Here is a 26,941-nt window from a genome sequence, read left to right as displayed (position 1 = left end):
CACACCTGTGGTCCCAGCTACTTGGGAGGCTGAGGTGGGTGAATGGCTTGAGCCCAAAAGACTGTGCCACTGCACTCCAGCCTGGGTGACAGAGCAAGACCCTATCTCAAAGAAAAAAAAAACTTTTAAAAAAAGTTAAAAAAAAACACTCTTTTGCCAAAATTACAAATAAAGCTATCAACAGAAAATTGCTTGTAATTTTCAACTTTTGAGACAAACTATGAGGTATGTACTAAGAGACAGACTATATTAAGATCAATGCTGTATTAACATTGAGGCCGAGCTTCCCACCTTATTGTACCAGAGTAATGTGTATTTCAAATGCGCTTTTGGTGTAAACTCTGCAATAAATATGCTTTTTATGCACCAATAGAGTGGTATTAATATTTTTCTCTAAAGACTTATAAGGTAATTTCAGTGCATTTACCACTAGAAGTCTGCTATTCTTTTTTCTTCTTTTTTGAGACAGAGTCTCACTCTGTTGCCCAGGCTGGAGTGCAGTGGCATGATCTTGGCTCACTGCAACCTCCGCCTCCCAGGTTCAAGCAGTTCTCCTGCCTCAGCCTCCCAAGTAGCTGGGACTACACGCTGCCACGCCCAGCTAATTTTTTTTGTATTTTATTAGAGAGGGGGTTTCACCTTGTTGCCCAGGCTGGTCGTGAACTCCTGAGCTCAGGCAATCCGCCTGCCTTGGCCTCCCCAAGTGCTGGGATTACAGGCATGGACCATCGCGCCTGGCCTATTCTTCTTAATAATTTTTCTTTTTTTTTTTTTTTGAGACAGTTTAGCTCTTGTTGCCCAGGCTGGAGTGCAATGGCGCAATCTCGGCTCACCGCAACCTCCGCCTCCTGGGTTCAAGTGATTCTCCTGACTCAGCCTCCCAAGTAGCTGGGATTACAGGCATGTGCCACCACACCTGGCTAATTTTTTTTTTTTTTTTTTTTTTTCAGTAGAGACAGGGTTTCTGCATGTTGGTCAGGAGGGTCTCAAACTCCCGACCTCAGGTGATCCACCCGCCTTGGCCTCCCAAAGTGCTGGGATTACAGGCATGAGCCACCATGCCTGGCCGATTTTTCTTGTTAAGAATTAAATTTACCTTGTGTATTTAGCTGTCATAAAAGTTGTTTTTCTATTAAAAATGTAAAGTTTAAAAAACATAATGTCTCTAAGGTGTTGTTCCTGACAATATGTATACCAACAGTCCCCTCTATATTATATATATGTATTTTTATATATGTCTATTTAGTTAATAGAAAAATATCAGAAACCCAGAAACTTCATTTTTCATTAGTCAAGCATGAACCTATTGAATAAAAATTTGAGCCCAGCCTGGTCAACATAGTGAGACTGCATCTCTGTGAAAAATAAAAAAATTGGGGCCAGGCGAGGTGGCTCATGCCTGTAATCCCAGCACCTTGGGAGGCCAAGGTGGGTGGATCACCTGAGGTCAGGAGTTCGAGACCAGCCTGACCAACATAGAGAAACCCTGTCTCTACTAAAAATACAAAATTAGCTGGGCCTGGTGGCACATGCCTGTAATCCCAGCTACTCGGGAGGCTGAGACAGGAGAATCGCTTGAACCTGGGAGGTGGAGGTTGCAGTGAGCTGAGATCACACCACTGCACTCCAGCCTGGGAAACAGAGTGAAACTCTGTCTCAAAAAAAAAAAAGCATGGGGGGCGGTGGCTCAAGCCTGTAATTGGGAGGCTGAGGCGGGCAGATCACCTGGGATCAGGAGTTCAAGACCAGACTAGCCAACATGATGAAACCCCGTCTCTACTAAAAATACAAAAATTAGCCAGGCGTGGTAGCCCACACCTGTAATCCCAGCTGCTTGGGAGGCTGAGGCAGGGGAATCCCTTAAACCCGGGAGGCAGAGGCTGCAGTGAGCTGAGATTGCTCTCCACTACACTCCAGCCTGGGCGACAGAGCGAGACTCTGTCTCAAAAAAAAAAAGAATAAAGTGTATCTTAGGTAGACAAGATATAGTTGAATCTTCTTTTTTTAATCCAGTCTGACAGTTTCAGCTTTTTGATTGGATTAAGTACATTCACTTTTTTTTTTTTGAGATGGAATCTTACTCTGTCTCCCAGGCTGGAGTGCAATGGTCCAGTCTTGACTCCCTGCAACCTCTACCCCCGGGGTTCAAGTGATTCTCCTGCCTTAGCCTCCATAGCTGGGACCACAGGTGCACACCACTACGCCCAGCTAATTTTTGTATTTTTGGGTACGGACAGGGTTTTGTCTCGTTGGCAGGCTGGTCTCAAACTCCTGATCTCAAGTGATCCGCCCCACCTCGGGTTCCCAAAGTGCTGAGATTATTGGCATCTGCGACGGCACCCAGCCTGCATTCACTTTTTTTGGCCAGTGGCTGTGGGGGGAGTTGGGGGAGGGTTGGAGTCTCACTCTGTTGCCCAGTCTGGAGTGCAATGATGCAATCTCAGATCAATGCAACCTCCACCTCCCAAGTGGAGCAACAGAGCAAGACCCCGTCTTAAAAATATATATATATATCAGGACAAATTAGCCAGGCACAATGGTTCAAACCTGTAATCCCAGCACTTTGGGAGGCCAAGGCGGGAGGATCCCTTGAGCCCAGGAATTTGAGACCAGCTTGGGCAGCAGACTGAGACCCCTTCTCTACGAAATTTTTTTTTTTTGAGACGGAGTCTCGCTCTGTCGCCCAGGGTGGAGTGCAATGGCGTGATCTTGGCTCACTGTGATCTCTGCCTCCGGTTCAAGCAATTCTCCTGCCTCAGCCTCCTGAGTAGCTGGGACTACAGGCACATGCCACCATGCCCGGCTAATTTTTGTATTTTAATTTTGTATTTTTAGTAGAGGTTTCACCGTGTTAGCCAGAATGGTCTCGATCTGGCCTCGTGATCCACCCTCCTCAGCCTCCCAAAGTGCTGGGATTATAGGCGTGAGCCACCACACCCGGCCAACAAAAAGTTTTAAAAAATTAGCGGGGTGTGGTGGCGCATCCCTGTAATCCCGGCCTACTCAGAAGGCTGAAGTGGGAGGACTCTTTTTTTCTTTTGAGATGGAGTTTCGCTCTGGTTGCCCAGACTGGAGTGCAATGGCACGATCTCGGCTCACTGCAACCTCCACCCCTCCGGGTTCAAACGATTCTCCTGCCTCAGCCTCCTGAGTAGCTGGGATTACAGGCATGCGCCACCATGCCTAGCTAATTTTGTATTTTTAGTAGAGACGGGGTTTCTCCATGTTGGTCAGGCTGGTCTTGAACTCCCGACTTCAGGTGATCTGCCCGCCTCAGCCTCCCAAAGTGCTGGGATTACAGGCGTGAGCCACTGTGCCCGGCTGGGAGGATTCTTTTGAGCACAGGAGTTAGAGGTTGCAGTGAGCTATGATTGCACCACTGCACTCCATCCAGCCTGGGCAACAGAATGAGACTGTCTCTCTCTACACACACACACACATACACACACACACACACACACACACACACACACACGAAAAATTAAATAATAGAGGCTTGAAAAAATATTTTTGCATTGTCTCATCAGCAAAGTGTGATTCAGTCTGAAAATTTCTAATTTACACAACACAAAACTGGTTAAAATTTTATTGATAATTCTCCATTTTTAAGCAATTATTGTCAAACATCAAACTTTGCTACAAAAGAAAGATATTTTTGTGCCTGGTTGTGGTGGCTCACATCTGTAATCCCAGCACTTTGGGAGGAAGAGGTGAGTTCCAGACCAGCCTGGGCAACATGGTGAAACCCTGTCTCTGCAAAGAAGTACAAGTTAGCCAGGTGTGGTCGTGTGCACCTGTGGTCCCAGCTACTTGGAAGGCTGAGGTGGGAGGATTGCTTGAACCTAGGAGGTGGAGGTTGCAGTGAGCTGAGATCATGCCACTGCACTCAAGCCTTGGCCTCAAGAGTCTGTCTCAAAGAATATTTATTTTTGGGCCTTATTTTGTTTTTAATTTCCCACTGGAATTAAGGAGTAAGCTACTGCTTGTCCTAACGTTTGAAATCTGATCAGAATTATGTAATATGACTATAAAAGAGTATTTGGAAAGTTTGTGTTATAGGAAATGTATTTGAATTATCTCAGGCCAACTAGCAGTAATTTGGGGTAAGTCACTTAACATTTGCAGGCTCCAATTTCCATAAGCATAAAATAGTGGCTCGGCCTAAAATTCATATTTATGAGGTCTTTTCCAAGTCAAATCTTCTTAACTAGTTGAAGCTAATAATTACACTTATATTTAGATCAGAACGTCATACATCTATAATGGTTTAAAAACAATTATCTTAAAGGAGAATCACATTAAGTAGGTGAAACATGATTATTGCTTAGCCTGGTATTTTCCAGGGTCTCTCATGAACCCATTGATACACTATTGTTCATACATTTTATCTCAATCCTCTACTTTTCCTCAAAAATATATTTTTTTCTTTTTTTTGAGACAAGGTCTCACTGTATCACCCAGGCTGGAGTGCAGTGGCATGATCTTGGCTCACTGCAGCCTCTGCTTCCTGGGCTCAAGCAATTCTTGTGCCTTAGCCTTCCAAGCAGCTGGGATTATAGGTGTGCACCACCACACCTGGTTACTTTTTTGTATTTTTTGTAGAGATGGATTTTCGTCACATTGCCCAGGCTGGTCTCAAACTTGTGAGCTCAAATGATGCTCCTGCCTCAGCCTCCCAGAGTGCTGGGATTACAGGTGTGAGCCCCCACAGCCAGGCTCAGGACTTTATTCTTGCTCTGTGTGAGTGTACATGGACACTGTAATGTAGAAGAAAGAGCTGAGCTGGTCGGAGCTGAGCTGCTCAGGAGGCCTGAATTCCAGTACCAACTTTCATTTACTGCTTCTGTATTTTGTCCTATGACTGTATTTTCTCTTCTATAAGACAGGAATAATAATATCTGACCCTTCAAGTTGTGTAACTGAAGAGCACATTTTGAAAGTATAAATATCACTATAGATGTATAAAGTATTACGATTGTGGGCAATGAAAATTTAGGTTACAACATTAAAAAATATGCTGTTTTTTTTTTTTTTTTCCTTTCTGGTGCACTTTTCTAGGTGAATGTGCCTCTTAGGAGCACTTGTCCAGAAGTGTCTGGGAAAAGCTTGGGCTGCACAGTGATGGTGCTCCCTGAAAGACTCAGAGCAGCACAGCCAGTACCTCCAGAGTATGAAGCATGAAGTACATTTATTCTACAAGAATAAGAAGTAAATATAAAAAAGTCAAGGATTCAATTTTTAATAAAATAACAAAATCAACAAAAACAAAATCAGAGTAACACGGACTTCACGGCACTTTGAAAAAGACATTTAAATGTTGATTTGAGTTGTTCAGACATTTTAAATGTGAAGTCATAGAGTAAAAATACAATCAATGACTGAAATTGGGAACAAAATATCCTGAACATAAAGGCATTTGAATCTTTGGATTTTTTTTTTTCTTTGAGATGGAGTCTCACTCTGTCACCCAGGCTGGAGTGCAGTGGTACAATCTTGGCTCACAGCAGTCTCTGCTTCCTGGGTTCAAGCGATTCTCCCGCCTCAGCCTCCCGAGTAGCTGGGATTACAGGCATGCATCACCATGCCTGGCTAATTTTCTTTGCATTTTTAGTAGAGACAAGGTTTCACCATGTTGGCCAGGCTGGTCTCGAACTCATGGCCTCAAGTGATCTGCCTGAGTTGGCTTCCCAAAGTGTTGGGATTACAGGCATGAGCCACTGCGCCTGGCCCCGAATCTTTGAATTTTAATTGAAAATGGGAAAATGGGACAGTGCTGTTATTCCACAGGGCTGCTTGAACTCCACTGAGAAGAAATCAATGGCTGGTAGCCTTTGAGTGGTCAGCAGTCACTTTCAGGGTGTTGTGATGATGGATGACGGTAAGGCTTATCAATTTTTTTTCTTCTTTTTTGAGATGAAGTTCCATTCTTGTTGCCCAGGCTGGGGTGCAATGGTGTGATCTCGGCTCACTGCACTCTCTGCCTCCCGGGTTCAAGTGATTCTCCTGCCTCAGCCTCCCGAGTAGCTGGGATTACAGGTGCCTGCCACCACGCTCAGCTAATTTTTGTATTTTTAGTAGAGATGGGTTTTTGCCATGTTGGCCAGGCTGGTCTCGAACTCCTGACCTCAGGTGATCCGCCTGCCTCGGCTTCCCAAAGTGCTGGGATTACAGGCGTGAGCCACCATGCCCGGCCAGCTTATCAAAACTTTAAGGAGTACTGAAAATCATTTCGAAGTTAGTAAGTTATAATCTTTATACAAAAAAGAGTCAAGTGTTCATGTTGTATAACTAGACTTAGAAGACAGCTAGGATTTTAAAGATTTTCCTTTATTTTGTGTAGAGAAGAAACATCACACAATATTCTACTTGTCATCTTTCCTCAACTTAATTACATATATGCTCACACAGGCAAAATATTTAAGTATATCATACCATGCAGTTACTTGGCAATAAAAAAAAAAAGCCCTTATGTTGAATATAACCGTCCTGTGATACAGTGCAGTAATGTCTCCCTCTCAAAATGTGTATATATTAAAAAAATCATCACTCAAGGAAAATCCTAGTGTTACAAATATGTTTTTAAGAATGCATCTTTTGGCTGGGCACAGTGGCTCACACCTGTAATCCCAGTGCTTTTGGAGGCTGAGGCGGGTGGACCACTCAAGTCAGGAGTTTGAGACCAGCCTGGCCAACATGGTGAAACCCTGTCTTTACTAAAAATACAAAAATTAGCCAGGCATGGTAGCGTGTGCCTGTAATCCCAGCTACTCGGGAGGCTGAGGCACGAGAATCGTCTCAACCCAGGAGGCAGAGGTTGCAGTGAGCTGAAATCGCAGCACTGACCCTAGCCTGAGCGACAGAGTGAGACTCTGTCTCAATAAAAAAAAAAAAATGCATCTTTTTCCATTGATTAGAGGGATGACTAAAAAAATAAGAATTCATCTTTTAAAAGATAAAGTTTGGATTTCCTTTACTTTACTCACTTCCTCCTTCCCTGTATTGTTGTCTTCAATATTTATTTACTGCCCTATGCCAGGGTTAGCAGGTTAATGGCTCATAGATTCCTCAGTTTATTAACCCATTTATCTTGTTTACTGGTGGGTAAGGCAAAGATAAAAATGTTTTTGGCTGTAGTTGTCCAAGTGCAATGGGCAGCAGTATCCCATAAGGCCAGGAGGTGGTAGTCTTGTCCATAAAAGTAGACCTTCGTTTTTTTCCTGGATTGTTCAAAATATTTTAAACCAGTCTGTATTTTCAAAATTCACACAGGATAAACTTTTGAAATAGCAAAATTTGGGAATGTTTGTCTGTTTTTAATCAAGAGGACAGAGATATATTTATATGTATATATTGTCACACATAAGGAATTATATGTTTGCCTCTCTGGGCTTTGGCACACAATAGATATTGCATTGTTACAAATGAGATTATGAACCTATAATTAAGTGATGCTACTTTAAGGGGTTGTTTTGTATCTCTTGTACTGAAATTATAATAAGTTGCCTGGGGAGCTTTCTTCTCCTCTTTCAATTTATTATTTATTTATTTTTTTGAGACAGACTCTCGCTCTGTCCCCAGGCTGGAGTGCAGTGGTGTGATCTTAGCTCACTGCAACCTCCACCTCCCAGGTTCAAGCGATTCTCCTGCCTCAGCCTCCCGGGTAGCTGGGATTACAAGCGTGCGTCACCACACTCGGCTAACTTTCTTTGTATTTTTAGTAGAGACAGGTTTTCACCATGTTGGCCAGGCTGGTCTCGAACTCCTGACCTCAGTGATCTGCCCGCCTCAGCCTCCCAAAGTGCTGGGATTACAGGCGTAAGCCACTGCGCACGGCCCTCTTTCAATTTCTTAATCTTCCTTTTCGTCCTGTTGCTTTTCTCCCTCCTCCCCATCCCGGCTGTATGTAAGATGGTATCCTATTTTAATAGACGGCTGTAATTTAAATAGACTGTTGTAGTTTCTACGGCAAGATGCAATTGTTGAGAGCGTGATTTCTAACATTTTACATAAAACTGCCGTAAAAGGTTTACTGGAACTTAATATAGATTGCTTATTTGGTTGATGCTTTCAACACTCTGTAGGGCTTTCACACAGGACTAGCCTCAGTGGAATTTTATCGATTAAATTAATCTACCAATGGGTGATTAAGAATTATGTTTTATTGCATATTTAATAGGTTGGGGGGCGGAATTCTTTCTTTCTACGGCTAATTGCCCTCAGTTCAATTTTACCACTGTGATATTCATTCCACATGCTCTGATGAGTGTGGTACTTGAGACATTACCTTAGTGAGGGAAGGGACGAATGTTACAAATGAATCCGGAAGGACGCTGAAACTAACACCTGCAAATTATGTACGACATGTGTATATTCCAGGCGCTGGTTTAGCTTTTGGGAGAAGTCAGTGAGGAAAACCCGTAAAGATCCCCGTCTTTATGGTGCTTACCCTAAAGTTGGGAGTGGAGAGGGAGGTATTCAACCAGCAAGAAATCGGAAAACGCGCAGAGCGGCCGCGGGGTCAGGGGAAACTGCCGGAGACTTTCAGGGCCCAGGGCCCTGGGCCCTGCGGGGAGGCTTCAGCGGGCCTGCATGTTCTTAGGCATCCGCTCCAGGCGGGTTCAAGTTCTCAACCAGACCTTCGGCGATCCAGCGTCTAGGGAACGTCAATGCGGGTGACTTCTCCCGCTGTGCAGGGCGGTGACCCGGGTTGTCGCGCCCAGTTCCCCGCCAGAGTCGGCCGGGGGCTTCCCTGATAAATGCTACCCCCTCTTGCCCCTGCGCCCCCTACCGCGCGCCCGCCCCCGGCCCCGCGTGTCCCCCACGCCCCACCACCCTGCACGCCCTACCCGGCCGCGCGTCCCCTCCAGACCGTGCGTCGCCGCCCTCACCATCGCGCCCCCAGCTGTGTCCCCCTTGCGACCCGGCCCCCTGACCGCGCGTCACCGCCTGCGACTCTGCGAGCCCTGTGGGTCGCGGCCAGCTAGAGACCGTGCGGCCATCTCGCCTCCAGGCGAGGCCCTCCAGCCTGGTCCTCACCTCCAGAGCGTGCATCCCCCTGCCCGTGCGGCCCCCTGAGGGGCGGGCGCTGGGCGGCGCTGGACTGCGCGAGGCGAGGCGAGGCGAGGCGAGGCGAGGCGAGGCGGGGCGGGGCGGGGCGCCGGACGCCATCGCGTCGTTACCGGCCGGCGGCTGTCTGACCGGGACTGCAGCCGTGTCCTCGCCGCCCTCCTCTCGCCCACGCCTCCCGGGCACTCGCCTGGTCCCGGCGGCGGCGCGCGCGGCCGCGTTGGGCGGCGGCGGTTCCGGGGATGGTGAGGCGGCGGCGCGCGGAGACGATGCTCCGGAGCTGAGGAGACGCCGGCACACGGCGCGACTGCCGAGCGCAGCGCCCACCCGCGGGATGGCTCAGGCGGCCGGCCCGGCGGGCGGCGGGGAGCCGCGGACTGAGGCAGTGGGCGGCGAGGGGCCGCGGGAGCCCGGGGCAGCCGGCGGGGCAGCCGGCGGCGCGGCCGGGGGCTCCCAGGACGCGCTGAGCCTGGAGGAGATCCTGCGGCTCTACAACCAGCCCATCAACGAGGAGCAGGCGTGGGCCGTGTGCTACCAGTGCTGCGGTTCCCTGCGCGCCGCCGCCCGCCGCCGCCAGCCCCGCCGCCGTGTGCGCTCGGCCGCGCAGATCCGCGTCTGGAGGGACGGCGCCGTCACCCTGGCGCCCGCGGCCGACGACGCGGGAGAGCCGCCTCCAGTTGCGGGTGAGGCCGCCGGGCCCCTTTCCCTCGTAATCCTTGGAACACCCGCAGCTGGGCCGCCTTACCCTCAGCGTCCCCGGCCCTTCCGCCCCCGCCGCCCCTGCCGCCCCCCTATTTGCCACAGGAGACCCCCGGGAGGATCCGCCTGGGACCCGCAGGGGAGGGCGGCGTCAGGCCGTGGCTGGCCAGGGCCCCTCGGAAGTCAGAGCCTCGTGGTGGGCGGCGGCGCAAATCCGCTGTGCGGAGGGCGTTGGGGCGGCTCTGGATGGGCCTGGGCCTGCGGGCCGCGGGGCGCTCGTCATTGTGCAGCCCGCGCGACAGCTGCCCGCGGCGCGTTTGGGAGCGGTGGGCTGGGCCGTGCTCCTGGCCAGCGGCCTGTGCGCCTCACGCCGTGGCTGCTGACGCACTGCCGGGTTCGCGGGGTGGGGAGGGCATCGCAGGCTTCACGCGGGGGCTCCGCGCGGATCCTCAGTGCCGCTGTCGGGAACACCGCGCTCCTCACGGGAAACTAGCAGTATTCCACATTAGACAGCCTTTCCTCGGTTCGGAAATGTAAAGATGATTCTGAACCGTGAGAATTCTGCTCTTTGGGGAGAGATGGAAAAATAGACTAAATAATGATTTTTGGCTCCTGGACGTTAGAAAATACCGATTGCATTCCTGTATGTGAAAATTTGTTGTGATGAAAAACAGGCTTGTAAAGTAAAAAGTTGACAGGATGTCCGGATACAAAGAGAAAATGGGCCTTAGTTATGTCATTGTCTAATGTAAAATTTTCAGGATTATGACCTGAAAAGTAATTTATAGCCAGGGTTTACTCAGATGCTCTTTGAAGAGGAGGAGGTTGAGAAAAGGTTTCTCCCATCAGTTTTTATCTAATTCATTCTTTTGAGAGGCAAGTCTATTAAAAACATAGAAAAACAATCTACCCTCACTTTTAGAAAGTTGATGGAAATGTCAAAATGCTTAAGGTGAAAGATGTAATTTCGAATTAGTAAAATGACATTTAATGGAAACCGTTGTCTAACTTGATTAAAACAATATTTAAGGTTATAGTTATTCTTTCAGTTGCGCCAGAACATGTTTTTATCTTTTATTTTTTAGTGTCAGGTAAACACATTTTTATTTACATGCTTTTATCTTTTATTTTTTAGCGCCAGGTAAACAAGTTTTTATTTAAAGCCATCTTTTTAATTATTCTTTTGAAACTATTTCAAATAGTATATTTGTTTATTTGATGGGCTTATTGCTTTTAAACTTGGACTTAATCTTAGTGGGAAATACTTGCAATTATAATTTATAGTGTATTAATTGGTACAAAAAGATACATTTATAAAATACAGCAATGTCTGCCAGGTGCCGTGGCTCAAGCCTGTAATCCCAGCACTTTGGGACGCCGAGGCAGGTGGATCACCTGAGGTCAGGAGTTCGAGACCAGCCTGGCCAACATGGTGAAACCCCGTCTCTACTAAAAATACAAAAATTAGCCGGGCGTGGTGGTGTGCCCCTGGAATACCAGCTACTCGGGAGGCTGAGGTGGGAGAATTGCTTGAACCTGGGAGGTGGAGGCTGCAGTGAGTTGAGATCGCGCCACTGCACTCCAGCCTGGGTGACAAGAGAGAGACCCTGTCTCAAAAAAAAAAAAAAAATACAGCAATATCGTGCCTTGGGATTTAGCTATTTCCAGAGGAAAAATGGTTGTGTGCAGGCTGCTTTTAGAAGCAGCATTGGTAGTGGTGATTTCCGGAGAGAACAAGCCGCCAGTTTACATTGTCTTGTCACTTAAATTTAATCCCAAAATAGTACAGTTTTGTTGTCAAAGATTGATAGATTCTGGTGGATGGGTTTTTTCTTGTTTTTTTGGTCTGAACCTTATGTTGAAATGGATTATTTTTTACATCACTAGTGTGAGTGATAACATACTGATCTCAGTGTAATAAACTGCCTTTATGGAGAAAATAGTGAGTGGAGTTGTTCTGCACAATTCGCAATAGGTTTATAATTCTGTTTCTCAGTTCTGCTCATGACCTGCGCTACCAGTTATGGAGAAGGCCTAATCAAAGTTGTTGATAGAGACTTGAGCATTTTCTGTTGAATAAAATTATTTAAGAAGTTCATACTAAAATATTAGTTTATTTCCTCATTGGATTTAAGAATAGTTGCATGGCTCAGGAAGATATACAGTCTTCTGAAGATTTTATCTTGATTCTTAAACTTGATGAATAATTTGGTGTTGTGCACACTTAAAAATTCTATTCCTCCTTTCTCTCTCTCTTTCTTTCTTTTTTTCTTTTTCTCTCTCTCTTTCTTTTTCTTTTCTTTTTTTTTTTTGACAGGGTCTTGCTGTATTGCCCAGGCTGCTGAAGGCTGGAGTGCAGTGGTGTAGTCATAGCTCATTGCAGCCTGGAACTCCTGGGCTTAAGTGATCCAACTGCCTTGGCATGCCGAAGTGCTGGGGTTACAGGTGTAACCCGCCTTGCCCAGTCTCTCTTTTCTTTTTTTTTTCTTTTTCTTTTTTTTTTTTTTTGAGATGGGGTCTCCCTCTGTTGCCAGGCTGGAGTGCTGTGGCACAGTCTCAGCTCACTGCAACCTCTGCCTCCTGGGTTCAAGTGATTCTCTTGCCTCTGCCTCCCGAGTAGCTGGGACTACAGGTGCTTGCCACCATGCCCAGCTAATTTTTGTATTTTTGGTGGAAATGGGGTTTCACCATGTTGGCCAGGATGGTCTTGATCTCTTGACTTCATGATCCACCTGCCTCGGCCTCCCAAAGTGCTGGGATTACAGGCGTGAGCCACCGCGCCTGACTTCTCTTTTCTGTTTTTAAGGAACGTTTGTATTCATGAGACTTCCATAGTAGGGAAGAGTTGGGGAAAATAAGTAAAAATAATTTTTTTTTTTTGAGACGGAGTCTCGCTCTGTTGCCCAGGCTGGAGTGTGGTGGTGCGATCTCAGCTCACTGCAAGCTTGCAAGCTCCGCCTCCCAGGTGCATGCCATTCTCCTGCCTCAGCCTCCCAAGTAGCTGGGACTAAAGATGCCTGCCACCATGCCCGGCTAATTTTTTTGTATTTTTAGTAGAGACAGGGTTTCACCGTGTTAGCCAGGATGGTCTCGATCTCCTGACCTCATGATCTGCCCGTCTTGGCCTCCCAAAGTGCTGGGATTGCAGGCGTGAGCCACCGTGCCCAACCAAATTTTTTTTTTTTTTTTTTTTTTTTTTTTTTTTTTTTTTTTTTTTTTTTTGAGGTGGAGTCTCACTTTGTCGCCCAGGCTGGAGTGCAGTGGTACAGTCTTGGCTCACTGCAACCTCTGCCTCTGGGGTTCAAGCAATTCTCCTACCTCAGCCTCCCAAGTAGCTGGGATTACAGGTGTGTACCACCATGCCCGGCTAATTTTTGTATTTTTAGTAGAGATGGGTTTTCACCGTGTTGGCTGGGCTGGTCTCGAACTCCTGACCTCAGGTGATCCACCTGCCTCAGCCTCCCACAATGCTGGGATTACAGAATTGAGCCACCGTGCTGGCCACACTTCCTTTTTCATTGTATTTATCATGATTATATGTAGTTAACAATCTGCAACATTTATGTTTTCACATCCATTGATTTCTGTTTTTTTCTTTTCTTTTTTTTTTTTTTTGACATGGTGTTTTGCTCTTGTTGCCCAAGCTGGAGTGCAATGGCACAATCTCGGCTCACCGGCACTTCCGCCTCCCGAGTTCAAGAGATTTTCCTGCCTCAGCCTCCCGAATAGCTGGGATTCCAGACATGCACTACCATGCCTGGCTAATTTTGTATTTTTAGTAGAGATGGGGTTTCCCCATGTTGCCCGGGCTGGTCATGAACTCCCGACCTCAGTGATCCACCAGCCTTGGCCTCCCAAAGTGCTGGGATTGCAGGCGTAAGCCACCGCGTCCGGCCTGATATATTTTCTAAATGGTCGTTTAAGGAAGTTAAGTGATTAGTAACTCTTTGAATCAAATCTTGGTCTTTTGGTGTCTAGGCTTTGTAGTGTTGTGGAATGAAACATTTGGTTTGAATTTGTTTTGTGATTCTTCCCCTTAGAGAAGTGACAGTGAGTAAGTTCCTCAATCCCCCTGAGTCTAGCCTTCTGTGTAAAATCAGAATATATTGTTTTCACAGGGTTGGGGCGTAAGTGAGGATAATATATGTCAAGTGGCAAGACTTGCTGTATAGCAGGTACTCAATAGGTTGTAGTTTCCTTCTTCCTCTAATCCTGTGGTCCTTTCTCACCACTATACTGTCTCTAGTCCATTTGTTTTATGTTTTTACCAAGAATTGGGGTAAATGTCAAGGTCAGAGTTTCTTAACTTTGGCACTGTCGGCATTTTTGGCTGAGTAATTCTTTGTTGTGGTGGCTGTCCTGTGCAGCATCCGTGATGTGATCTCTTAACATTGGATGCCAGTGAGCCCCTCCCCTGCAATTGTGACATTAAAAAAGTCTCTATCCATTGCCAAATGTTCCCTAGGGTGCAAAATTGTCCCAGTTGAGAACCACTGCTCTAGCAGGTGGTGCCCGGGATTGTGTTCAGGGTGGAGAAATGGATTCTGGCTGTAATCCTCAAGTGAGTGAATCCTTCTGCAGGCCATTGCCACTCTGTTGTTGAGCTGAATGAGTCGTACTGGTTCTTGCCAGTACCAGCAGTATCACTCCATTTAGTCCTCTTAGAAGAAGTAGGACTTCATGGCTTTACTGACTTTTTAGGGGACTGAATATAGTAGTAATTGATTTTAATTCTTGTTTACTTTTAACAGTATTGATACATCTGAGAATGGTTAGATTCAGTTTGAATGAAATAAATAGAAACGCTATAAGAAAAATAGAAAAATGTTGAAAGGTGTCATAGGCTGGAGACCAATGAAGGAAAAAAATGAAGAATTAGTGAGTTTATTTAGCATTCAGGTAAAACTTAGAGCCAAATTGCTAGCGTGGCCATAAAAGCAGTGTGATATAGGACCCAAGGAGATAAATTCAAGAAAAAGGAAAGACTAGCTCTTTACAGGATCTCTTGAAAGTAAACAGATTAAATTATGTATAACGTCTTAAAATGAGCAGTATGGTTACAAAGTATTTCTGTCTTGACAGGAGGATAGATTGCTTAGAATCAAGACAGTTTATGAATCTTGTTTGGTGGCTTATTTAACATTTTCTCCAGTGTTTATGCAGTTGTAGTAATAATAAGACTTTGTTGTTTGGGAAAGTTTATTAGGTACAAGTTGATGAAGTTTTAACTTTCACACCCTTAATTAAGGGGTTAAAGACACGCAGACTCTTTGTATACTCATAAGTATATCTGATTGGCAATTAGAGCACATTTTGGTATACAGGGTCTTTAGAAAGTAGTAACTGATGCAATTTAGGTTATAGTCTAGATCTTCACATGGTTAAAAAGCATTTGCTTTTCTGGGATGCCACAAAATTATTAATAGCGGTAGTTTTAGAGATTAGAATTGTGTGGTCTTATAGTCTTTCAGGACTTAAATACCCATCTGACAACAATCATTTATTTTAACTTTTGGTTTCAAAATTTTTGATGTACCATTAGTTTAGAGGTATAAAGAATCATTTTAAAATTATGGCCATATATTGATTTAAAATAATCTTAAGGTTGGTAGAAGGTTTTCCTGAAAGGAACAATGAGTGCCTGTGTGTATACTAATAAAGGGATCCCTTGAGAATGGTTTCTTGGTATAGGGAACATTCAGGCTTTGTTTGGGTTTTGAAAAGAGGATATGATCAGTCAAGCTTCTCAGCAAGGTTCATGCTAATTTGGAGGGGAAGATGGTCTTGGCATAAAATCCTATTTGATTTTTTTTTTTTTTTTTTTTTTTGAGACGGAGTCTTGCTTTGTCGCCCAGGCTGGAGTGCAGTGGCGCAATCTCGGCTCACTGCAAGCTCCGCCTCCCGGGTTCACGCCATTCTCCTGCCTCAGCTTCTCCGAGTAGCTGGGACTACAGGCGCCCGCCACCACGCCCGGCTAATTTTTTTTTTTGTATTTTTAGTAGAGACGGGGTTTCACCGTGGTCTCGATCTCCTGACCTCGTGATCCGCCCGCCTCGGCCTCCCAAAGTGCTGGGATTACAAGCGTGAGCCACCGCGCCCGGCCTTATTTGATTTTAAAGAGAGAATATTTGTGGTAAAGATTGAAATGGTGAAAAAATATGTTTTTTTGTTTTTGTTTTTTTGAGATGGAGTCTCGCTCTGTTGCCCAGGCTGGAGGCAGTGGCGTGATCTCGGCTCACTGCAGCCTCCGCTTCCTGGGTTCAAGCGATTCTCCTGCCTCAGCCTCCTGAGTAGCTGGGACTACAGGCGCCCACCACCATGCCTGGCTAATTTTTGTATTTTTAGTAGACATGGGGTTTCACCATGTTGGCCAGAATGGTTTACATCTGCTGACCTTGTGATCCGCCCACCTCAGCCTCCCAAAGTGCTGGGATTACAGGCGTGAGCCACTGCACCCAGCGAAAAAATGTTTAAAAACATTTTTTTTTTGGTCCATTCTTTCTGTATTTCTTGTGTTCCCATCCTGATCATTAAAGGACAGGAATATATGAAGTATATGTGTAGGTTTCCGGAGTAGGTAGTGGGGGTAAATGGTAGAATTAGAGATTGGTGAAATGCCTTATTAGTTACAGTAATAGATAAAAATTGTTCTCTTTGAATAATAAGTTCAAATATGTCAGGTTAATTCAGTCTAACAAATATGCTTTGAGTTCCTACTATGTACAAGTAGTGTTCTAGTTTTACATGGGTGATGTAAGGGTAAATAGTTCTAGTCATTAAAGAAGAGAAAATAAAACAGAAACACAGTGGTAAATTTACCATGAATCTAATGCAGCTTAAACTTCAAGTCCCTTCATTTACACAGGCCCCTTCTAAGTGCATGGGAGGAGCCTTAACAGTAAGTTTAGATGTTCATTTGCAAAATTAAGATTTTAGCTGTAATTGGATAAGATTGCTATCACTTTTTTTTTTTTTTTTTTTTTGAGGCAGGGTCTTGCTTTGTCACCACCCAGGCTGGAGTGCAGTGGATTGATTGGCTCACTGCAGCTTTGACCTCCCAGATTCAAGCAATCTTCCCACCTCAGCCTCCCAAGTAGCTGGGACTATAGGCATGTGCCATCATGCCCAGCTAATCTTTTGTATTTTTAGTAGGGACAGGGTTTCACCATATTAGCCAGGATGGTCTCGAACTCCTGACCTCATGATCCGCCCGCCTCGGCCTCCCAAAGTGCTGGGATTATAGGTGTGAGCCACCGCCACCACCTGGCCCATGCCTGGGTAATTTTTATATCGTTTTTTAGAGACAGGGATTTTGTCATGTTGCCTAGTTTTGTTTGGAACTTCTGGGCTCAAGTGATTTGCCCACCTTGGCCTACCAAAGTGCTGGAATTGCAGACATGAGCCATCATGCCTGGCCTGCTGTCACTTTTATTTATTTGTTTGTTTTTTTTTTTTTTTGAGACAGAGTCTTAGTCTGTCGCCCAGGTTGGAGTGCAGTGGCATGATCTCGGGTCACTGCAACGTTCGCCTCCCAGGTTCAAGCAGTTCTCACACCTCAGCCTCCCAAATAGCTGGGATTACATGCACATGCTGCTGCGCCTGGCTAATTTTTGTATTTTTAGTAGAGACAGGGTTTTTCCATATTGGTCATGCTGGTCTCAAACTCCTGGCCTCAAGTATCTGCCTGCCTTGGTCTCCCAAAGTGCTGGGATTATAGGCATGAGCCACCAAGCCTGACCTGCTGTCACTTTTGGTTCCAATTTACCATGCAATATATTTCTTTTTTTTTTTTTTTTTTTTTTTTTTTTTGAGACGGAGTCTCGCTCTGTCGCCCAGGCTGGAGTGCAGTGGCGCAACCTCGGCTCACTGCAAGCTCCGCCTCCCGGGTTCACGCCATTCTCCTGCCTCAGCCTCTCCAAGTAGCTGGGACTACAGGCGCCCGCCACCACGCCCGGCTAATATTTTTTGTATTTTTAGTAGAGACGGGGTTTCACCGTGGTCTCGATCTCCTGACCTCGTGATCCGCCCGCCTCGGCCTCCCAAAGTGCTGGGATTACAAGCGTGAGCCACCGCGCCCGGCCATGCAATATATTTCTACTTGTGTTGGGTTGTAAGAGAGGGGTCACAAGAGTTTTGGGGAGAAATTTTGGAATAATATATTTGTGGTTTTGTATCTGTGTTTCTACTTTTGCAGAGGGAAACAGTAGAAAGAATTTAGTCGTCTACAGATATTAGTCCTCAAGTAAGTTAGGACTCTTAGGATATTGGCCTCACTAAGAGTTTTGACTAAACTTTAGAAGAAAAAAATCGTTGAGCTGTCAAGGACTATATGTTGATAAGAGATGATGAGTTGCACTCTGCTTGTTATATATGGAAGGTCAGATTCTCTCTCCTGTATCATTGGTCCTGTGAAATAACAGCAGTTCTCATCCTACTTTCATAACAGTGTCATTAGAGCTGTAAGTATTTCCCTTTTACTTCTTGTTGGCTGAGTAGAAAAAAGGAAAATATCTTCTTTCAGATATTTGTTTAAAACTATGAAGGAAATATTGAGTTACCAAATGTAGTGGGAATTTTTAGTCAATTTTTTTTGTTTGTTTGTTTTCAAGAGACAGGGTCTTTCTCTGTTGCTCAGGCTGGAGTGCAGTGGTATGATCAGAGCTCACTGCAGTCCCCAGCTCCTGGGTTCAAGCAGTCTTCCTACCTCAGCCTCCCAAGTAGCTGGGACCACAGGTGTGTGCTGCCACTTCTGGCTAATTTTTTATTTTTGTTTTTTAGTGGAGAAAAATATTGCCCAGACTGCTCTTGAACTCCTGACCTCAAATGATCCACCTGCCTCAGTCTCACAAAGTGCTGAAATTGCAAGTGCGAGCTGCTGTGCCTGACCAAACTTTTTATTTTGGGATAATTTTAGATTTACAGAAAAGTTGAAAAGAGAATGCAGCTAATTCTTATTTGCCCCTCACCCAGTTCCCCTAATGTTAACATCTTATATTCTTGTGGTATATTTGTCAAAACTAAAAAACAACATTGATGCATTGCTATTAACTAAACTCCAGACTTCATTTAGGTTTCCCCAGTTTTTCTGTTAATGTCCGTTTTCTTTTTTCTTTCTTTCTTTTTTTTTTTTTGCGACGGAGTTTCGCTCTTGTTGTCCAGGCTGGAGTGCAATGGCGCGATCTTGGCTCACCATAACCTCTACTTCCTGGGTTCAAGGGATTCTCCTGCCTCAGCCTCCCGAGTAGCTGGGATTTACAGGCACCCGCCACCACACCTGGCTAATTTTGTATTTTTAGTAGAGACAGAGTTTCTCCATGTTGGTCAGGCTGGTCTCAAACTCCTGACCTCAGGTGATCCATCTGCCTTGGCCTCCCAAAGTGCTGGGATTACAGGCGTGAGCCACCGTGCTGGGCCTTAGTGTCCTTTTTCTATTGCAGAAATCCCCATCCGAGATACCATATTGCATTTAGTCATCGTGTCTCCTTAGTTTCTTCTGGTCTCTGACAGTTTATCATGACCTTGACAGTCTTGGTGAGTACTGGTCAGCTGTTTTGTAAAATGTCCCTCCATTTGGACTTGCCTGGTATTTTTATGGCTTGACTGGGTTATAGTTTTGGGAGAAGAATACCAGCAAGGCGAAGGGCTCCCCCTGATCACATCATATTGGGGCACATGATAACCATGTGACATCAGTGGTTACGATAACCTGGACACTTGATTAAGACAGTGTTGTCAGGTTTCTCCACTAAAAAGTTACTATTTTTACCTTTTTAAAATATGTTGTTCTTTAGAAAGGAGTCATTAATTCCAGCCTGCATTCAAGGATGGGGCCAGGTAATTAAACCACCTCCTGGAGATGTGAATATCTTTTTAAAGTTATTTTGAATTCTGTGAAGAAGATTTGTGCCTTCTCCTCCATTTACTTATGTATTCAATCATTTGTTTGTATCAGTCTGGATTGACATGTATTTTGTACTTTGGTTGTTTTGTTGCTCAGATTGTTCCCGCTGTGGCCATTGGGTGCTCCTTAGGCTTGGCTCCTGTGTTCCTTTGATATGCAGCCCTCCTTCTGTCTGGTGGAGCAGACACTTTCTGGCACTGCAAGATGTTTCAAGGCTCATCTTACATATTTCCTGCCCCAGCCCTAGAGTCACCCATATTTCCAGGGAGCTCTTGTTTCTTTTATTGGAGAATGGTGTTTAGAAACCATGATCTTAGCTCTGGGTATGCTTGTTGCTTATTGTTTTGTTTTTATTTATTTATTTTTTAAAGTTGTAGTTTTGCTCTGTTGCCCAGGCGGGAGTGCAGTGATGTGATCATAGCTCTGTGTAACTTTGAACTTCTGGGTACAGCTGATCCTTCCACCTCAGCCTCCTGAGTAGCTGGGACTATAAATGCACAACACCACTCCTGGCTAATTTTTTTGTTATTTTTTTGTAGAGACAGGGTCTCTCACTATATTGCCCAGGCTGGTCTTGAACCCCATTCAAGTGATCTTCCTGCCTCAGCTTCCCAAAGTGTTGGGATTACAGATGTGATCCACTGCACCTGGCCTGTTTTTAATATAGAAGAAGAAATGTTAAAGAGTTTATTTTTGATGTTCAAACTCTAGATGGATATTTGGGTTTCAAATATCGACTTACTGGATAGTATGAATAATGCCACTGTGAACATTACTGCACGTGTCTTTTGGTGAACAAATGTAGCATTTTTGTTGAATATGTGCCTAAAAGTGCAATTGCTAATTCATGAGGTATGGTCAACATAAGTAGATACTGCCAGAAATTTTCCAAAGTGATTGTATCTCACAAACTTTTAAAATTAAAACCAATATGAGACATTAGTATAAATTTAAAAAGGATTCGATTAGGTATATGGAGGGGTTATATTCCTAATAATACCAAACTGCTGGCTTCTGAAAACTGTGACTCTTAGGTCTTTTTATACTAATTGTGCTAATGCTTTTTTTTTTTTTGAGTCGGAGTTTTGCTCTTGTTGCCCAGGCTGGAGGGCAATCCTGCGATCTTGGCCAACTGCAGCCCCCACCTTCTGGGTTCAAGCGATTCTCTTGCCTCAGCCTCCATGGTAGCTGAGATTAGAGGCATGCACCACCACGCCTGGCTAATTTTGTATTTTTAGCAGAGACGGAGTTTCACTATGTTGATCAGGCTGGTCTCATACTCCAGATTTCAAGTGATCCACCTGCCTCTGTCTCCCAAAGTGCTGGGATTACAGGTGTGAACCACTGCACTGGGCCTAATGCATTTTTTAAAATTGAGTCTATGGTCTTTTTCTGTCATATTTCCCATTTTCTCTCCCATCCCTTAATTTAATTAGAAGTTAAGTTCCTATCTAATATACTCCTTTAATATCTTGTATTTCGGAGAGATAAAAATATAAATAGAGATAATTGGAGGGTAGTGCTAGAATGTCACTAACAATCCCTATAGGTTGCCTGGTCCCAGAGTTTGGTCATGTCTGCCTGGATTTTTAGTGAAAATATCATGTTAGAGATATTCCCATTACATGATTTCATGTATTCATTTCACCAATATTTGAGTGCCTTCTAAGTGCACTGTGCCGGATGTTGACGATACAAAGAGGGATAAACTGCGCTCATACCTTCAAGAAGCTCATAGATGGAGAAACTAACACAGTACAGTACAATAATTTTAAAATAATAAAGATGTACAGAAAACTATGAGAGCCCAGAGAAGAGAGTGGCTGACCCTGCCTGGTGACAGTAGGTGAGCGTTACAGAGGAGATCTGGTTTCCGGAGGTCTCCAGGATGGGGCTGTAGCATAAAAGGAAGACTATGTGAGGCAGAAGCAGCAGCAAGTGGAAAGGCTTGGAGATGTGGAGGACGTTATATGGTGCTCAGAGAGCAGCAGTGCATGGATGGCAAGTATGGCGTTTGTGCTGCCACCCACTTCCCCATGTCAAAAGCAGATAACTGCTAATCGGTTACCGCATTTTTTGCTGCCGAATTTATAAGCAGCCCAAGAGTTCTCAACAGGATGCTTCAGGTGGCCACTACTAATTACTTGGAGTTGGCACGTGAGGTTAAACCTGTTTGTCTTCTTTGTAGTGGGTGTTCCCTGCGCCTGGAGCAGAGGATGTGTGTGGGAGTGGGGGGAGTGAGAAGGGCTGGAAAGGCACGTTGGCTGGGATCAGATGATGAAGGACTTTGTGCCAGCCACATGGTCGAGTGTGTATTTATAGTCTGTACAGGCAGTGGAGAGCCATGGAAGGGTTTTAAGCAGGAAAATGATGTAAGCAGATTACTCTTTTTAGAAAGATAAATGTAGGGGCTTTGTAGATGTATTGAATTGGGTAAAATGGAGGGCAAAGACACCAGTAGGCATTTTATACTATCTTTAGATCTTTGTAGCCTTTAAGTTGCTAAACCAGTTAGGAGTGTTATGGCTGTTCAAACAGGAGATGACGGAGGTCTGAATTAGGGCAGTAGGAATGGAGAGAAAGAATCAGATTGAGAGTGATTTAGGAAATAGGAGAGGGTATAGCTCTTCCACTTTTTATGTGTGGGTGAGAAAGAGGAAGGATTGTTCGAAGGCTCTGACTTCTTGCCTGGGTGCTTGGGTGACAGGGTAGGCAGGAGGGGCAGGTTAGGGTGGGAAGATAGATGATGGTTTATACTTGTCGGAAATTAAATTGGCCTGGAAAATATTTTTTCCCGTGGAGTCATATCGATTCCCACCAATCTCCTTTACTGCCTTCCAGATAGTTGCAAATCAGCTGTTGAATGTCACACCATAACATGGAGAGAAATAAGAGCTGGCTACAGAAGATGCAGTTTCGGTTCTTTTGGCTCTGATGCTTACTATTGAATAGTTATGACCTCAGGCAAGCCATTTAACTATTTCGGATGCTGATACTTTCTTATTTTTTTTTTCTTTTATTCTTTTGCGTGTGTGTGTGGAGACCAGGTTTTGCCACGTTCCTCAGGCTGGTCTTGAACTCCTGGGCTCAAGCCATCTACCTGCCTTGGCCTCCCAAAGTACTGGGGTTACAGGCGTGAGCCACGGTGCCCGGCCGCTCTCTTTCTTTATTTGTAAAATGGAAGTAATATTTGTCCAGCCCTTCTTGTGAAATTGTTATGAGACTCAAATGAGGAAATACATGTGGGGGCATTTTGTTACCTTGTATGTACTGCACAAATACATTTTTACTGAGCCATTGCTATCCTTTGTAAAAAGATGAATACTTCCGAATTATTTGAGTCAAGATTGATAAAGAAGTTCTAAAACAATGTTAAATATATGTTTGGAAGTCTATAAAATGATTCTTGAGGTTGAAAAAATTTGAAATGTGGGTGTCCATAATGTGATTAGACGTTTGTTGCCTTAGGTGCTCCACCAGGTTTTTAGAATGGACTATGGAGGGTTACTTGCAGATTATCAGGGAAAGGTAATTAGTGCTTGACCACCATTTATATTTTTTAAAGATTTCCATATATTTTATATTATCTTGAATTTGTTTTTTTCCTTCTTTTACTACTTTCTGACTTGTTTGATACTCATTTATTGATCATTTAATTTAGCTTATTTGAATCCTTTGGGGAGTGTAGGAGGGCTTATTTATGTAAATAATAAAACAATGTAACTATAACTTTCCCTATAAACTCTTGGAACAAATTTCATCTGAGACTTATAAGATAAGCCGTAGTTTAGATGAAATATTTGAACTGTTCTATTGCCTGATGTGTATAAACTTAAATGTTTTTGATGGGAAATTGTTAAGTTCCTTAAATTAATGATAGTTGCCCCCTAACCCTGACCTTTTTTTTTGAGATGGAGTTTCCCTCTGTCACCTAGGCCAGAGTGCAGTGGCTCGATCTCAACTCACTGCAACCTCTGCCTCCTGTGTTCAAGCGGTTGTCCCTCCTCAGCCTCCCAAGTAGCTGAGACTACAGGCATGTGCCACCATGCCCAGCTAATTTTTTTTTTTTTTTTGGTAGAGACAGGGTTTCGCCATGTTGGCCGGGCTGGTCTCGAACTCCTGACCTCAAATGGTCTCGAACTCCTGACCTCAAATGATTCACCCCCCCTCAGCCTTCCAAAGTGCTAGGATTATAGACGTGAGTCATAGTGCTCAGCCTGACTTTCTTCTTTAATTAATGATCTTTTCATTATATTTGTATTTAAAGAATAGTACTGTATTCATAAGTATAATAAAAATGTGTAACTTACAAAACTCATTACAAAAAGATATTTCTTGACTATATATAGTATATGTAGTAAAGGTTAAATAGCTAAAAGTGTTTATAGTAAAAGTGAAATAGCTAAAAATGGCAAAGTGTAGTCTATGTCAAGCCTATGTTGTTTTTATCATTTTTTTTAAAATTTATTTATTTATTTATTTTTTTTTTTTTGAGACGGAGTCTCGCTCTTTCACCCAGGCCGGACTGCAGTGGCGCTATCTTGGCTCACTGCAAGCTCCGCCTCCCAGGTTCACGCCATTCTCCTGCCTCAGCCTCCCAAGTAGCTGGGACTACAGGCACCTGCCACCATGCCCGGCTAATTTTTTTTTGTATTTTTAGTAGAGACAGGGTTTCACCGTGTTAGCCAGGATGGTCTCGATCTCCTGACCTCATGATCCACCCGCCTCAGCCTCCCAAAGTGCTGGAATTACAGGCGTGAGCCACCGTGCCCGGCCGTTTTTATAGTTTTTAAATCAGATCTCCCAAATCTTGACAGAGGGAAAGTAACACATTTGGGTAAGTGGATATGGATGGTAGAGTTATGATATATCTAAAGGGAGTTAGGGCTTGGAAGATAGAAGTTCCTGGGATGCCTCTCTGCAGGGCTGTTGTTGGCCAGGTTGTCTCATACTCAGTTGCCACAGAGGGACAGGAGATTCTAAAGAGAATGGATACAGATGTGTGTATGAAATGCATGAAAACCAGAACTCTTCAATTGATAGAGAATACTAGAACATTTGGGATTGTCACCTGCTAGAACTCTGTTTATGATTTGGCTTGGGAAGGTTCCCCTCCAAGTTCTCCTTCCTGAAATCTAGTGATATGTCTATGTGTTTTTGAGCTCGTGAAGTTTAAGCAATGTTTGAATTACTGTTACTAGGGAAAAGTTTAATCCAAATCAACTCAGTTTACAAAAAGTACTTTGACTTTCATTGTCCCTGTCTTCCAACACAGGAGTGTCAGAAATGTGGCTCCAGGCTGTTGTTCCCCTCTATTCCTATGGCAGCATTTCTTCTTCTTCTTCTTTTTTAAAATTTTACTTTAAGTTCCAGGATACATGTGCAGAATGTGCAGGTTCGTTACATAGGTATACATGTGCCATGCTGGTTTGCTGCACCTATCAACCCGTGATCTAGGTTTTAAGCCCCGCATGCATTAGGTATTTGTCCTAATGCTCTTCCTCCCCTTGCCCCCGCCATCCCTGACAGCCCTGGTGTGTGTTGTTTCCCTCCCTGTGTCCATATGTTCTCATTGTTCAACTCTCACTTACGAGTGAGAACATTTCTAAATAGTCCTGGGCACCTCCTATCCTGTACTTGCCATCAGAATACTTCTGAAGATGACATTCTTGACAGCCACTGTTACTCAGAATTGGCACTAGAGATGAAACTTACTTGCTCTGCAAGTTTCCAGTGTTGCCAGATTACATAAAATAGATAAAGATAATATCCAAATTTTGTGGCGAGTTTTAATCACTGATACTAGGTCCAAGGGGAGACTCTAGTCCCTGTGAAGGTGACTAGTAATAACAATCCAAGGCTGTCATTTTTTTTTAAAGGTAAGGGATTTAGTTACAAATCTAGGAAGCAAAGTGTAGTCTATGTCAAAAATAAAGTGGGAGCCTCCATTTCTGAATTAGGATAGAAGTCACATTTATGGCAAAGGTGATTGGAGGCTGAAAGTCCTAGAGCCTGGCTTGGGGTGGGGATCAGATAATCTTAAGGAAGAAGATGCAAGTTCTGGAGAGTGCCTGTCACACAAACGTACTGTTGGTGAATTAACAGATGAATGCTTTTTCCATGAGTGGTATTTAAAATTAGAGGTCAGGTCCCTGACTGTTTTTTGTATCAAATGCATAACATTCACGCTGAGGCAGGTGGATCACAAGGTCAGGAGATTGAGACCATCCTGGCTAACATGGTGAAATCCCATTTCTACTAAAAATACTAAAATTAGCCGGGCGTGGTGGTGCATGCCTGTAGTCCCAGCTACTCAGGAGGCTGAGGCAGGAGAATCTCTTGAACCCGGGAGGCGGAGGTTGTGAGCCAAGATCGCGCACTGGACTCCAGCCTGGGTGACAGAGCGAGACTCTGTCTCAAAAAAAAAAAAAGCATAACGTTCTTTTTTCCCTTAAAATGCAACTTGGCAAAGATGATTTTGTTGGGGGAAATTGGTTTAAGCTAATAAATACGTAGTTTCACTGTCCTAACTTTTGAAGTTCTGTTCATTGGTTCCACGTCCTCAGTGGCCACTGCATTTTAGAAATTCAGGTATGAGGCTGGGTGTGGTGGCTCACAGCTGTAATCCCAGCACTTTGGGAGGCTGAGGTGGGTGGATCACGAGGTCAAGAGATCAAGACCATCCTGGCCAACGTGGTGAAACCCCGTCTCTACTAAAAATACAAAAATTAGCTGGACATGGTAGTGCACCTATAGTCCCAGCTACTTGGGAGGCTGAGGCAGGAGAATCGCTCGAACCCTGGAGACGGAGGTTGCAGTAAGCCAAGATCGTGCCACTGCACTCTAGACTGGCGACAGAGTGAGACTCCATCTCAAAAAAAAAAAAAAAAAGAAATTCAGTTATGATTAGGCTGTAGAAATTTTTTTATTGCTAAATTTCAGCCCGTTAACTACAAAACTATGGGTTTTTTTTCCTAGTAATAATACAAAAATTGTCCCAGAAGCCTATTTAATGTACTCCTTTCTTATAAAAGTATTATAGTTCTTAAACTAACGGTTATTGTTGATCAGTTTTGGTCAAATGTTTGAGAATATTATTCTTGAAAACATGGAGCACGTTCAGGATGTTGTTTGTCTATCCATTAGCAAATCCTGTTCTACTTCCAGATTATTTCATGAACCCTCTCCTTTTCACCCTCATTACTGCCATTGCCCTGCCTGGCTGCCCCCATGTAGTGCTGCAGGACAATGATAGTAGCCTCCTTGCTGGCCTTG

General features: G+C 44.4%; 1 protein-coding gene across 8 annotated transcripts in view; it reads left to right on the top strand.

The window, feature by feature from the left end:
• The window catches only part of SPIRE1 (spire type actin nucleation factor 1), a 280,087-nt gene that overhangs the window by 32,118 nt on the left and 221,028 nt on the right, over positions 1-26,941 (top strand). For 2 of the 8 annotated variants that reach the window (XM_032152849.2, XM_032152848.2), the window contains exon 1: positions 9,160-9,749. The exons of 5 other annotated variants lie outside the window; for them this stretch is intronic. In XM_032152849.2, coding sequence (XP_032008740.1) covers positions 9,401-9,749 — 349 coding nt within the window. In that variant the 5' untranslated portion in view covers positions 9,160-9,400. Of the gene's footprint in view, positions 1-9,159; positions 9,750-26,941 lie in introns of those variants that run through there. One more of the 8 variants, XM_032152846.2, reaches the window with a different exon arrangement.

The sequence above is a fragment of the Hylobates moloch genome, unplaced genomic scaffold, assembly GCF_009828535.3.
Source record: "Hylobates moloch isolate HMO894 unplaced genomic scaffold, HMol_V3 SCAFFOLD_5, whole genome shotgun sequence".
NCBI classification, from domain to species: Eukaryota; Metazoa; Chordata; class Mammalia; order Primates; family Hylobatidae; genus Hylobates; species Hylobates moloch.
This window is presented reverse-complemented; position numbering and strand designations above follow the sequence as displayed.